General features: G+C 36.5%; 1 protein-coding gene across 2 annotated transcripts; it reads left to right on the top strand.

Moving 5' to 3' along the window:
* The first annotated feature begins 321 nt into the window (after positions 1-321).
* Positions 322-11,068, top strand: LOC117548451 (nuclear GTPase SLIP-GC-like). Of its 2 annotated transcripts, XM_034219755.1 has the most exons (24): positions 322-443; positions 1,007-1,088; positions 1,474-1,586; positions 1,759-1,806; positions 1,933-1,971; positions 2,178-2,211; positions 2,335-2,427; positions 3,619-3,709; positions 3,937-4,153; positions 4,274-4,489; positions 4,948-5,154; positions 5,239-5,414; positions 6,288-6,381; positions 6,469-6,556; positions 6,686-6,807; positions 7,089-7,262; positions 7,350-7,504; positions 7,636-7,759; positions 8,192-8,300; positions 8,394-8,527; positions 9,020-9,101; positions 9,218-9,296; positions 9,387-9,435; positions 9,536-11,068. In XM_034219755.1, exons 2-23 carry the CDS (start codon positions 1,022-1,024, stop codon positions 9,394-9,396), a joined length of 2,472 nt encoding a protein of 823 aa, XP_034075646.1. In that variant the 5' UTR covers positions 322-443; positions 1,007-1,021; the 3' UTR covers positions 9,397-9,435; positions 9,536-11,068. The 2 variants fall into 2 exon arrangements, 1 of the variants encoding a protein (XP_034075646.1); XR_004569338.1 differs by lacking the exon at positions 8,394-8,527.
* Positions 11,069-13,291: the final 2,223 nt, after the last annotated feature.

The following is a 13,291-nucleotide window of genomic DNA, read 5'->3' as shown; positions in this document are numbered from 1 at the left end:
GTGCAAAGTGCCTTTATATTGCTTTTTATACGTATAGGTAAATATGTGCAAGGCCAAATCCGTCAGTCAATCATAAAGAGGTGGATTGTTCGACTAAAGAGACATCACATTCTAAATGTCTTAATTCTACCTTAAGAGGTAAGATGTATACAAACACTTAACATGATTAGACTAGAGAAAGGACGACTTTAACAGGGATTAGGATAATGGCAGGGCTTTACATTTCAGGCACAAATGCAATTCAAATTGCATTTAAAGAGCAATACATAAATAAATAAGACGTGATTAATGTAGTGTGGGAGGAGTAACGTTTTTGCGCCTCTTACAGGAAACAAGAGACTTAAGTTTCGTTTTCCTGTTTGTGTTGGGTGGTTATTGAGATAGTGAGAGAGAGACTCCGTTAACCTGATTTTGGCTGCATACCAACAGGCGTCACGCTACGGGTAAGCTTTGAACGATTCATAGTATTTTGTAAATGAATTGTATTGTAATATGATGTATTTTAATTTTAATGTGTTAGGGCTTCTTGTGTGGTTGCTCAGTTGCTACATTGGTCTTGGGCTCTTGAAAAAACACATTGATCTCAACGGGACTTCCTGGTATAATAAAGCTACAAATGAAATAAAGAAAGATGATCGAGTGACTCTTATTGCCCGTTCGAACATCTAAAGGACGATGCTGTGAAAAACAAAACAACAAACTACATCGATTTGAATGCGTGCCTTGTCGCTGTAAAGTTAAACCAGTATGTGTTGATACGTCTCGAGTGATGGGTGTTGCATAACTTTATATTATACACTCTGGTTTAAGCGGATCTTGTGCTAAAACATTTATTTTTGCTTATCTTGTGTTCTCCTGACATATATTTCCAACATGCTTCATATTAACACTTTCATTAGGCAGCCATTATAACTTTATATAACCCGTTTTTATTTTATTTGTATTGATCATAACTATCACAAAATGTATTTTGGTTGATTTTAAACAGTTTGTGTTTACTTTCCAGTTGCTATTCTTAATCATGGATGATTTTGTTCACAACAAATTAACTCAATGGGATCTCAGCGAATTGATACAAACATTTAAAGGTAAAGTATTACTTTGCTTTTTGTTGGGCAAAAATATAAATATACAACATATTATGCATTGAATCTCCATGATATACCATTATCTGTATTATGTCGTATACATTGATCATCCAAATCATTTTCTTTATTCTTTATTATTTTTTTTGTTGATTATCATTTTGAACATTTTGAGATCTTGCACATTTTAGTTAATCAAAACATAATTACACTCAAAGTAATGATGTTCTGTAGCATCGTGTGGTTTATAGGCAGATTATCGACAAGCGCTATTATAAATTCAGCTCAGAAATCCAGGCAATGCGCTCGGAGGCTGTCATTCTTATTAGAAAAATAATTATTTGTCACTCTTCCCCCCCCATGAATTATTTTTGTTTTTTTATTACAGAGCAACACATTGACAAAGAAGCTCTTTATGAACTGGATGATCAAACAATTGCTGAGTTGATCCCCATTGTTGGAACCAGACTAAAATTCAAGAAAAGACTCAAGTTGTTATTGGTAATGTATACACTGTTACACAAATACTCTAATAGTCTCATTGATCTCACTTTATGTGGACTCTGTTAAAAGCTTTAATGATGCCTAAAGACAACGTATTCAAATATATCATTGACATAGCCTTTACGAAACATTTCATCACTTAATTGAGAGTATTTTCTTTTCTAACTAGGAGGAACAAAACACAACAGATCCGGAAACATCTGAATCTTCTGTTCAAGTTAGTTGAATGCAGTTCAATTAACTTATGTATCAACTTATACATTTATTACAATCATACATATTATATTGTCAATGTCTGTTCAACTATTTACATGGCCATTAAGAGTATCACTTTTATTTGCAGTGTAAATGGGAGTTTGATGAGGAAGCTGTTTTTGCTCAGGTAATGATTACTTTAATAAATTGACCATGCTTGTAATTATGGAACTTGACTCAATCCTTCATGCATCGATATTTGAAGAACATTTACATTTTTAATAGAGCTGTTAATTCAGTAAAAAGTTAATAGCCAATTTCAAGATTCAATTTTGCATAGAGTTTTGAATGGGAAATGCAATGCTTCATTCAAATGTTCATGTTCATCCTCAGGTTTGTTCATCGACCAACAAAGCAAATGATAAAGGTGAGATACGCAGTTTTATTGATATTTTTTAAACAATAATGAACCTGCTTTATCTAAACAATGTTGAGACACATTTTATATTTTTTCAAATAAAAATGTTATTTACAAAAAATTAAAAACCAGGAAAGAGGAGGTTGGATCTTCAGGGTGAGTCCAGCCAAGGGCAATCCCCAGCCAGAAAACGACCACGTGAGGATATACAAGGATCATACACGGGTATTTACATTACTTTCCAAAATATTAGAAACTAGGGTTAATACGTATAATGTGTTTAATGTGTTTAATGTTCAACAAATTAACTTGCATCGCATCTTATTAAGTTATAATGGCCTTAAACTGGAAGATACTTGCCATAGTATAGATGATGAAGATGATACTTTCAGGTATTCTTGATTGCTTCATTGGGAATATCACTCGTCACCGGCTTGAGCTTCAATATCAGGATACATTTATTTAGGGCTGCACGATATACTGTGTCGTGACGATAATGCGCGATAGTCACATCAAATTATTTTTACTGCTTGCTACAAAAGGAAAACTCGCGCGGCTCTCATGTCAGGGGTGCTTGAGTGAGTGACATGCAGGCTCTGCATGCACAGCAAACCACCAATCACAATCAAATCTCCAAAGCAAACGGACCCGGTGATTACAAATAAAAACACTGAATAAAGTAGTTTCATGTGTTTCTCCAGGGCAGTTTGGCGCTGCTAACCGAGCTAGCTCAGCTTGTTGCTCTGATAACTTAAGATCCAGACGTCCGTGATTAAAATCCTTCATCTGGTTGAATATAGTTAAAAAAATATCAATTGTATAGCATTAAAGTTCAAGAAAGGATGGTTTGCGGACAAAAAAAAACTGTCTTTTCTTCAATCCCTGTATTTTTTTCATATTGCAATATATATCGCAGGGGAAAAAAATATTGCAATGTCAGTTTTTTCCAATATCGTGCAGCCCAACATGTATTTATTATCCTTGCAAGAATGGAAGTAGTCATCACATAAGCATATGGTACAACTAGTTCCTTGAACAGTGTCCTTCACATGCTTCTATACAAGAGGGTGTATCACAGTCACAAGATACATACTGTAGATACCGGTTGAAAGCATTATTCTATGCTTAGTTCAGATTAGCTAAGGCCCACGTAAGCAATAAACATGGCATCTCCCTAGTGGCTGAATCATCATGTTAATCTTAGGAACATAGCTATCGTATGTTCAACACAGTGTCTCATGAGCTTCATCTATGTAATCACATCCGGTTACGTACACAGTTACAGTTAGGCCTTTATTATCATGTGCTACTCTGATATTGAAAGAGTACATTCAGTATTTTCCCAACAGAATACATCTTGATGGATATACTGGTTAATGGTTCCTGCTGAATAGTTATTTACTTTTACTCTTACAGAAGAAGTCATTCTGTCTGATGTGAAAAACATCATGAGATGTGTCCACCAGAAACTACCTAACCAAGACGACAAGCTCAACAAGTTCCTGAAGTAAGTATTGGTGTTTTCGAGACCATAGTAAACTTGTCAAAATTATACAGCACTGAGGACACTGTTGTGATTTGTGAAAGTCCACATTTTTTAAACTCAGAAAATGAGTCTGAAATAGGATGTACGTACATGCAGATTGATTTCTTCTTGATTTTGACACACTCTTTTAGTGTTTGTTACATTTGTTAATTTGATCAATAACCCATATTCAAACTCTTGCACAACAGAAATAGCATCAAACATTTGGAGACAGACAAGAGGGAGGTGGTCGGCGTCTTTGGTAAAACGGGGGCTGGAAAGAGCTCTCTGATAAATGCCATCATTGGAGTGAAGGATCTCTTGCCCTCTGGAAGCATCAGTGCATGTACCTCAGTGATGATTAAAGTGGAGGCTAACATGCGTAACCCAAAGTACGAGGCAGAAATCGAGTTCATTACAAAAGAGGTAAAATAAGCTAAATAGGTTTGTTAACTTAGAGCTATTTCAACTTTTATGATGATGCTGCAAATAAATATATATGCTGACTACACAACATGCCATAATAATACAACATTTTTTTTTTAGGAGTGGAAAGAGGAGTTGTGGACCTTGTTTAATTTCCTTGGTGATAACGAAGATAAGGAAAAAGACGAAGATTATCAAGACAGTGTTGAAAAGCTGTCAGAGCTGTATGGAGAAGAATGGAGAAACAAATCCCCTGAAAACCTCATGGATAAAAAATATTTCAGAGAAATTCCTGAATTTCTCAATTCCAAGAGTAAGATTTTGACAAGTGATACAGTAAGTAGGACTAATACTTGTATCATTTCATAAAACAAACTCTTGGTTGGTGTAGTTTCACGACAGAACACCCAATGCAAACGTAAATTCGATATGTACATGTTCTGTAAACCTACTTTATGCATCAAAGGAAAACAAATGTCTACCAGTAACTAACTTGTTTGCAAGAACCTCCTAGATATTTTAAGGCACTATCAGCTTTACATTTTAAATCATGTTAAAAATGTTCAACCTAATTGTTCCCCATTACTAAAATATAAACTTAAGGTTTGCTACTTTTTGCTTTAATTCAGATGTTGGTGTTTTCAGTGATAGGGTTTAAAATTGACTCTTTAAAAAAAAGTTTATGCTGTAATAATTATTTAACACAATCTTTTAAATCTTTTAACTAAAAGTTTAAGTTTGTTCATGTAAAATAAATGACCTTGCATTGCCTCTTGTTTTCTTATTTATTTTAGGCTAAAGAATTATCTGCAAAATTTGTCAAATACACACGAAGTGAGTCAAAAGAGGAAGATGCTAAAGACGTGAAGAGGTGGTATTGGCCACTGGTGAAGTGTGTGACTGTCAGGGTGCCGAAGAATGGTCTTCTCCAGCATGTCACTCTTGTGGATCTTCCTGGAAACGGGGACCGTAACAAGAGCAGAGACAGGATGTGGAAAAAGGTGATTTATCCACACGCAATGCTGATTATTGTGGAAGGTTACACTGACAATGTAACCATTATTATTTGCTGTATTCCCCTCCAGGTTGTTGGAAGTTGTTCTACTGTGTGGATTGTGGCTGAGATAAATCGAGCAGCTTCAGAAACAGAATCCTGGGAGATCCTGGAAGAATCCTGCAGCCTCATGGGAAATGGTGGCGAGTGTCGGCAAATTCATTTTATCTGCACCAAGTCTGATAATATTGGAGGTTCAGATGATCAGTAAGTAGTTTAAAGGGGACCTATCATGCAAAATGCGCTTTTGAACATGAATATGTGTCCCCGGTGTGTCAGGGAACTCACCAAGTGTCAGAAAACACAACCCTCTCTCTTTTCCTCCATACCCAAATCTCTAAAAACGGGGCTGCAACAGAGCTGATTATTATTTGAATTTTTCTGACGTCAGAAAAGGGGTGTTCCGCCTATATGGGCAACTCTCCACCTATCAGGGGAATGAGAGACTGCTCGAAAGCACTGGAGACGCTGTAGTACATATGCCAGGCCTGTAAGTGGCGCTGTAGTCTGCCACAAAAGCAGAATCAGCCCCCTGCAAAAACAGGGCTGGAAAAGAGCAAATAGAGCGAAATGAGGCATGGCTAAAATGCATGATCTGTTGGGTATTTTGAAAAAACAACTTCACAGACATGTTTTATATAGGTATGGCCCTACAATATATGTTTCAAATATAGCATGATAGGTCCACTTTAAGATGCCAAAAGTACACAGTTAAATGTACCATCCAATTTAAACACTGACGCTTGAGACGGAGATGGCCAAGAGGATAAACCATGGAAACTTTGATTACGTTTACAGGCACATTAGTATCCTGGTTTTGATCGTATTCAGGGATATAATGTGCACTTGAAACAGTATCCATGTTTCTAAAATGTCTTCATGTGTGTCTTGATTCCTCAACATCTCAGCCATTTATTTCTGTCCTAATGTTGTTGCTTCACAAACACTTTGTGATGCTGGATTAAGCTCCTCCATGTGATCACTGGTTATTGAAAGCAAGATCGAGATGCTTTGTGATATGATATCCTGGAATGTATATACAGTTTATGTAATTCTCTAAATACAAATCTTTTCATATAGGTCAGCAGCTGGTGTTCGTGCTCAGATACTGAAACAAAACAAGCAAGCCAAGATAAAAGTGATGGCAGAATTCAGGAAACTAAAAGAGGTTAAGGTGAGTTATATTGAAGGAAAATCAAACACAAATATTGTCCAAAACTGCAAAACCTGCTTTTATATCGAAACTTGTTTATTTTTTTAGAAACATTTCAGTGAGGAATATTTCAAGGTTTTCACAGTGAGCTCCAAAGAGTTCTTGAGAAGGAAAAATCTAGATCGAGATGACACAGGTGATTCAAGTCTCCATAAGTGACCCCGGATGACAAAATGGTATCTCCTCCAAAAAATATGTAGAGATACTAATTGAGTATAACATGTAAATTCAAGAATGTAATGTAAGTATATTACATTTTTTACAGAAATTCCCTCACTGCAGGAATTCCTGCAAGATCTGAATGAATGGCACTCTGAGACATTAAACTATGTGTCTGGAGCTCACGGGATTCTCTCTCTGATTCAGGGAGCCAGCAGCAGAGAAGGGGTAAGATCAAGTAACATCTTCCATTGTCTTTCATATTGAAAGAAATGAATAACATTCATAGAAAATAAGCTGCATACACAAAAATTGTGTGTAAAAATTGTAAAGTCAAAGACAGACTGCTTACATGTAATGTAATCTGTTTGTGTTGCTTCAGAGAGGATGCATTACTACAGTAATTAAAGGGTTTTTTGTAGTTGTTGTTATAAGGGCTTGAAAAAAAATCGCAGCTAGTATTATGGTTGTATTGCTTTGAATAATGAATTTGTTGTGTATGGTTTCAGGCTGACATAAAGACGCCTGTGTGCAAAGGACTTGAAGAAAAGCTGAGTGTTGAACTTGATAAAATCAGGGAACCCATGAAAGAGACCCTTACGGCTTTTGAAAAATGCCTCAGTGAGGGGGTTGACAAATCTAAAAGTTCATGTGACAAAGTCTTAAAGTCGGTCCTTTATCCGGTAAGTATTTAAGTTGTAATTAAATCAAAACAACTAATTTTGCACTAAATATGAATATGTCTCTTACAAAATTCTGTTTTGTTTCAGACAAAGAAAGGTGGTGCATTTCACAGGATATTGAAGTGTGTAGTTGAGAATGGTGGCATCCACAAACCAAAAAAAGGGAAATCAATAAACATCAATATGAAGTTAACTTCATGTTTGACCGACAGCATTGACGAGGAATTTAAGAAGACCTTCCCGTAAGAAATGACTTAAACACATAAAACCCTATGTTGGATAAATTGTGTTGTACAATACATTTAAATACATTTTTGAAAAACTTGTTGAGGCCTTAAGAATTTAAGCATTTATTTGTATTAATTTATTTTAGAAATGAAGGAAACAGTGGACCATTCAACGGGGTCATCAATGCATTTTCACTTGGCACAGAGAAGCTGATGATGAATAAGGAGTGCGAAAATGTCAAACTGCAGCTGACATTTCTCAAGACAGAGGTAAAGGATCCTATTCATTAGACGTTATCAGATATGTTTGTAAAGCCAGGGAGACTGTAGTGGAAGGGTGAGCAATATTATTAAATATAGTACATTTTCAGCATGTTCCAGTACAATGTATATTATACATTGTACTGGAATAACTAAATATGATCTTGAGTTGGCTTTGAAAAATTAACTGCAGCTGTAAAGCTGACCCTGCCCCAATTCATGAAGACACACTCAAGATTATAATAGAATATTCTGATATTGGGCAAAAAAAGGGCAATACAGCAAACCAGCAAACAGCACCTGTTTTCTGGTGAACAGGTCCTATCAGTTTGAATGATGTACTGATTTTCCAGGTAACATCTATAAAGGGAAAGATGAGCATAGTTTGTAACTTATTCATTTTAAAATATGTTGATATCTGCTTCACATTCTCTCTCTAAGGAAGAAAAAATGAAAACAAAACTCAACAAACTCATCCGTGAGCGTAAGAAAACGATCTACAGCAGCCTGACAACAACAATCGAGGAGACCATGAAAGAATGCTATGACAGTAAGACAGAAGATCATTACAGACATAGAAATACACTTCTACACATTTTTATGTTGCAACATGTTTATGTCTACATGTTTCTGTTTTGTGTAGGAGCAAAAGAAATTAGAGGAGAAGGCTCGCTGAAAAACATGAGGGAAACTATTGAAATGCACGTGCATGGTTCAAAGAACGTCATGTTTGTTCAGGCTAAAGACGCCATGATGGAACAGCTGAGAGACTTGATGGTTTGTCACATTTTATATTTCATCATACAGTAATGATACAGAAATAATTCTTCACTTAAAGGTCACCTATCAGGCAAAATCCACTTTTTCATGTCTTTTAAACATATGTGTGTCCCCTCTGTGTAAAGAGATTCTGAAAGTTTCAGGAAAAAAGATTCACTCTCTGTGTTCTTTTTAACCAAATATCTCTCAGAGGGGCGTGGGGAGTTGCTCCTTATTTTCATCTAAAGTAAAAGACAGAGAATCAGCACTTTTGAAACAGAGCTGAAACAGAGGGGTTTGTGGGATGCTACAATGGGTGATCTGTTTGGTATTTGGAGCCAAACACTTCAGAGACATGTTTTGTATATATCTGAGACCTATAATATATAAAAAACAGTATAATAGGGGACCTTTAAACATGTTGGGAAATTCAACTCGGAACACTGCAACACAAACATACATGTCCAAAAACGTCAGTGATAATTGATAAATATTTCAATGCTGATTTAGTTGGAGATCCTGGAGAAACTGGAGAGCACGATGCAGGAATCAATTGAGCTGTCACTCAAAACAGATGGTGTCTACATCCTAGGTAAAGGAAACTAAATCACAAACAAATACTGTACATTTGATCGTAATTAAAAAGTTGATACATTTCCATTAGTGTATTAAATTAATCCACTTGTTTGAAACAATATGTTTTTTTAGATGTAAGTTTGGAGCTTGAGATGGTAAAGAACTACTACAATGAACTGACCGAATGCCCAGATGATGATGCAATTCTTTGGTAAAACTCCATTTAAACATAATGTAAAATATTCATATCGTCTGGATTATGACTTGTTTTCTTAAAATACTAACAGTGCTTTTATTACAGTATTGATTAACGGGGTCAAGCAGCTTCAGTGCGTCCATGATTTGTACAGGTAGGTTTTATTGAACCTGATGATCCAAACTGTTAATAAGTGTTTTTTATTAATATTCAATTTCACAACATTGCTCTTTGTCTCTCTGGTGGCGATTCAGGGTAGATCCGTGGAGACTAACAGCAGACGCCTGATAACATACCGAGGATAAAAGACATGAGGCCTCTGGATTGGGTCTCAACAATTGTTTTTAAGTTCTTATCTCTCTTTGAGTGTTTTTTATTTTTAGCATAAAGCGGTTCCCTAATTCAAGTCATTTCAAAATCATATTCAAAAAAGCAGTTTGATGATAATGTTATTATGTTGTACAGTCTATCAAGTAATATCTCCATGTCAATAGCGACATCCACCCCACCCCTGCTTTTGTGCGCATCAGCATTTTAGTTGTCTGCCAGAAGCAGTGGCGGATATTGATAAGGGCTGTCAAATAATATTTCTGTCTTTACTCCTAGATATTTAACCTTTTCTGTGTGTTGACATTTACGACCAAGCCTGAGTGTGACGCCAGCTTTAAGGAATGTGCTCCAGCACTTAGTCTTAGTTTTATGACCGGTCAACTCTCGGTCACAGAGCCTAAGAGTCAGATAAGTGATTCAGTGTCTCCAGGTGTTAACGCCCCATCCCCCAATATGTGGTTTAACTCTCTGTAAACTAGTTAAAAGGTCTATCGAGAGAGATACTGGGCAGAATTTACATGGCAACCCACCCGTGCAGTCAGAACCTTTTGCTGCTGTGACTTGTGATGTGAATTTCTCCAGCCGATACTTGTATTAAACATTCAGTGTTTAACATCAAAGCTCCAACTCTCCTCGTGTCTCTCTGAGTCCTGACTCTCCATTGTTGCAGAAGTTTCCCTTACATGGGCGACATGGGTGGTTGCCCAGGGCGCCATTTTGATGGGGACAGCACAAGCGTAATGAAAAAAAACAAATTCATATAGTGTATTGTTATTGGTGTTGTGGGTCGAAGGGTTATCACAGCAGGCATCTGGCAGGGAAGTTCTCATACTCAAAGTAGGGCGGGGGTGATCTCAGGTCGCCTCAATATGGGGGAGAGAGAGGGGGGGCGGCGGGTAAACTATCTCTATCAAATTAACACTTTCAATGTTTATAAAGTAGTACTGCAATTAGTAAAATTAATGCGATGGGAGGTGCACCGCCCAAATCAGCTAGAACCCCGCCACGGGCCAGAAGCATTCATAAATACCTTTTAATCCAGTTTTCAGTACACTTTTACTAAACACTTTAAATCTTGGTATTTTTTATACAACAGGCTTTTACCTTAGCTCAGGCAACAGGAGTTCTTGGCAGATTTATGTCTGATTCTAGTTTAGGCTGACATTTCAATGAATTAATTAAATCCTCAACATTGATCACAGCACTACTGGTTGATTTGGATGTAGACTAGGCTTCTTAAAGAATGATTTTGAACTGTTTTTTCTTATTTTAAAGCACAAAACTCACTGCAAATGAATGGTATTTCGTGTTTTTCATTCATATATGAGAAATAGGGAGATCTAGATGATGGCTTCTCTGGTTTCTTGTTACTTACTTTTTTTTTTAATATCCACACCGATTCTTAATGCATACATGTATTTGATTTGGTATACACTCCAATAAACCAATACAAATCACTTGTATTGTTCATGTTCTTGTTGAAGGATCTATCTGCTCTAGGTTTTTGATAACATCAGTTTATATTGTTAGATAATCAAATGATTTTCCAAACTTGTTATTGACTATTTTTTTGAGTGAAATTATGTGAAATGTGTCCTCTTCCTGCCAAACAGGTTCAGTACTAGTGTGCAGTTATTTTAATTAATGGATAATAATAATAGGTGTGCTTTTCAATGTCACTAACAGGCTACCTACTGATTGGTCCCAAAGTGTATCACCATTTCTATTAGTTATTTCTGTTTATTTCTATTTTCTGAAGCAACAAAGCATCCGTTAAAACTTTGTTTTTAGTGACAGCTAAATCTTCAACAAAACATCCCTTAACTTGCCTCTCTATCAAGTGGCTATTCCTGACAAATGAAGCTCAGCGCAAGTTCAACCAGGAAGACCGTCTTTACTCTTCATGTATTTATATTCCCTATTACTCTCCCTCCTCTCAATAAGTGACCGGGGGCGTCACTCTTCAGCTTAATCAATCACTTCGCTCTATTCCCAAGAGCCTATCATAACGCTCTGTCAAACCTTTTACATCTGCGCTTCCCCCTCTGACAGCTGTCATTTCAGGTGACTACGCAACCCTCCTCCACCCCTTTTCACCTCCCGTACCGCTGAATCGAGGGTCAATAGCTAAACCACTCCTCTTCAGACCGACTCAACTATCCATTCACCACCACCAGTGTCTAGACCCCCCAGGGGGGTTTCATCGGATCGGCTCTAACTTCCCGAATGATACTTCCTGCACAACGGGGCCTAATCGCCAAAATTACATTACATTCATTTGCGCATTTGCGCAATAAATATGTATTCATCAAAACCGTCTCTCCTGATTGAATTAGTGTTGTCAGCAGATGTATTCTCCTGACTAACATCAATCCGCCTTGGTGTTCTTCGTCATTCGTTTCTCCTCTTCCCCTGCCAAGTGCTGTACCAGAAGCAAAAGCACAGCTCTTCCATGGAAGCTGCAGTTTAACTTTTCAGATTGTCAGGAAACCTTTTTGTCAATATTGTGTATCTACAACCCAAACATGTATGTTATTGTTATATGTTATAGGTATGATATGTTATTTATAGTGTTGATATTCTTTGAAATTTCAATAATTTGAAAATACATTTCTTTTCAAATTATGTTCTTCAAAAAAACCTCAAAATTAATTAATTAAAAATATACATCCTCACCAAAACATTAGGTGTTGTTCAGGCCATTTGGCAAGTGTGTTGTGTTCAATACAAATTAGATAAATGTGTGATTTTTGCAATATTTAAATATTCCGCTTCTGTTGTCACCTTAAAAAGGGCATATTTAAAAGCAATATAGAGTGAGACGCCCATTTTGTTTGCCTTTTTTCTTTTGTTTCAGATGTAGCGGCTCAGGTTAGAGACTTGTCATTTAGCTTACTTCTGTTTTCTTTTAGGGACATTTTGTTTAGCCAACTTCTGTTTATTGATGTTGGGCATCACTGATCTCCAAAGTTTAAATAAACTGCTGAAGTGGAGTTTTACTTGTCTTGCTGACCTTTGGGAGTTAACTATCTCATAGGAGGCTGTAGGGTTGGGTTTGGAATTAGGCAACAGCTGGAGCCTATTCTGACTCCACTCTCTTTCAGGAGGAGTCAAATACCGACTACAGCACAAGCCAGATGATAACCCAATCAATCATTATAAAACTGTTAAATGATTACGTATTCCATCTTCAGGAATACAATACACTTTAATATACAAATGGTGCAAATATGCAATGTGTAAAGTGCATTGTGCAAATATTGCAAATTAAGTGAAAATATGACTACTCAAGTGCAAAGTGCCATTATGTTGTTTGTTTAATTAAAGAGCAGGTAATACAAAAGCTGAACCACCCAATATTTACAAGGCCAAAGCCAACGGCCAATCATAAAGAGGTGGCCTTTGTTACAATCCTTTTTATTTTACTTTATACAACTCCACTACATTGCAGGTGGATTATTGTAATACCAACTGCAGTAGACATATCATGCACTCATGTGATGCACATTAACAAACCAGTGGATCCCAGCATTTTTGGATTAGAGACCCCGTGTCATGTTTCAGATTTCTGTGACTTGTTTGTTCAACTAAAGTGACAACCATATTCTGAATTTCTTAATCATCCCTTAAGAGGAAATAATTATACAAACACTTGACATAAAAATGCCTACATGATTAGA

This window comes from Gymnodraco acuticeps, unplaced genomic scaffold (genome assembly GCF_902827175.1).
Source record: "Gymnodraco acuticeps unplaced genomic scaffold, fGymAcu1.1, whole genome shotgun sequence".
Classification (NCBI taxonomy): domain Eukaryota; kingdom Metazoa; phylum Chordata; class Actinopteri; order Perciformes; family Bathydraconidae; genus Gymnodraco; species Gymnodraco acuticeps.
The sequence above is the reverse complement of the archived record's forward strand: the minus strand, read 5'-3'. Positions and strand labels throughout refer to the sequence as shown.

Excerpts from the sequence above, each read along its gene's own strand:
- LOC117548451 (XM_034219755.1), top strand. The coding sequence starts at position 1,022 with ATGGATGATTTTGTTCACAACAAATTAACTCAATGGGATCTCAGCGAA. Across the intron at positions 2,212-2,334 it reads CAACAAAGCAAATGATAAAG|GAAAGAGGAGGTTGGATCTT; the intron begins GTGAGATACGCA and ends ATTAAAAACCAG. Across the intron at positions 5,415-6,287 it reads ATTGGAGGTTCAGATGATCA|GTCAGCAGCTGGTGTTCGTG; the intron begins GTAAGTAGTTTA and ends CTTTTCATATAG.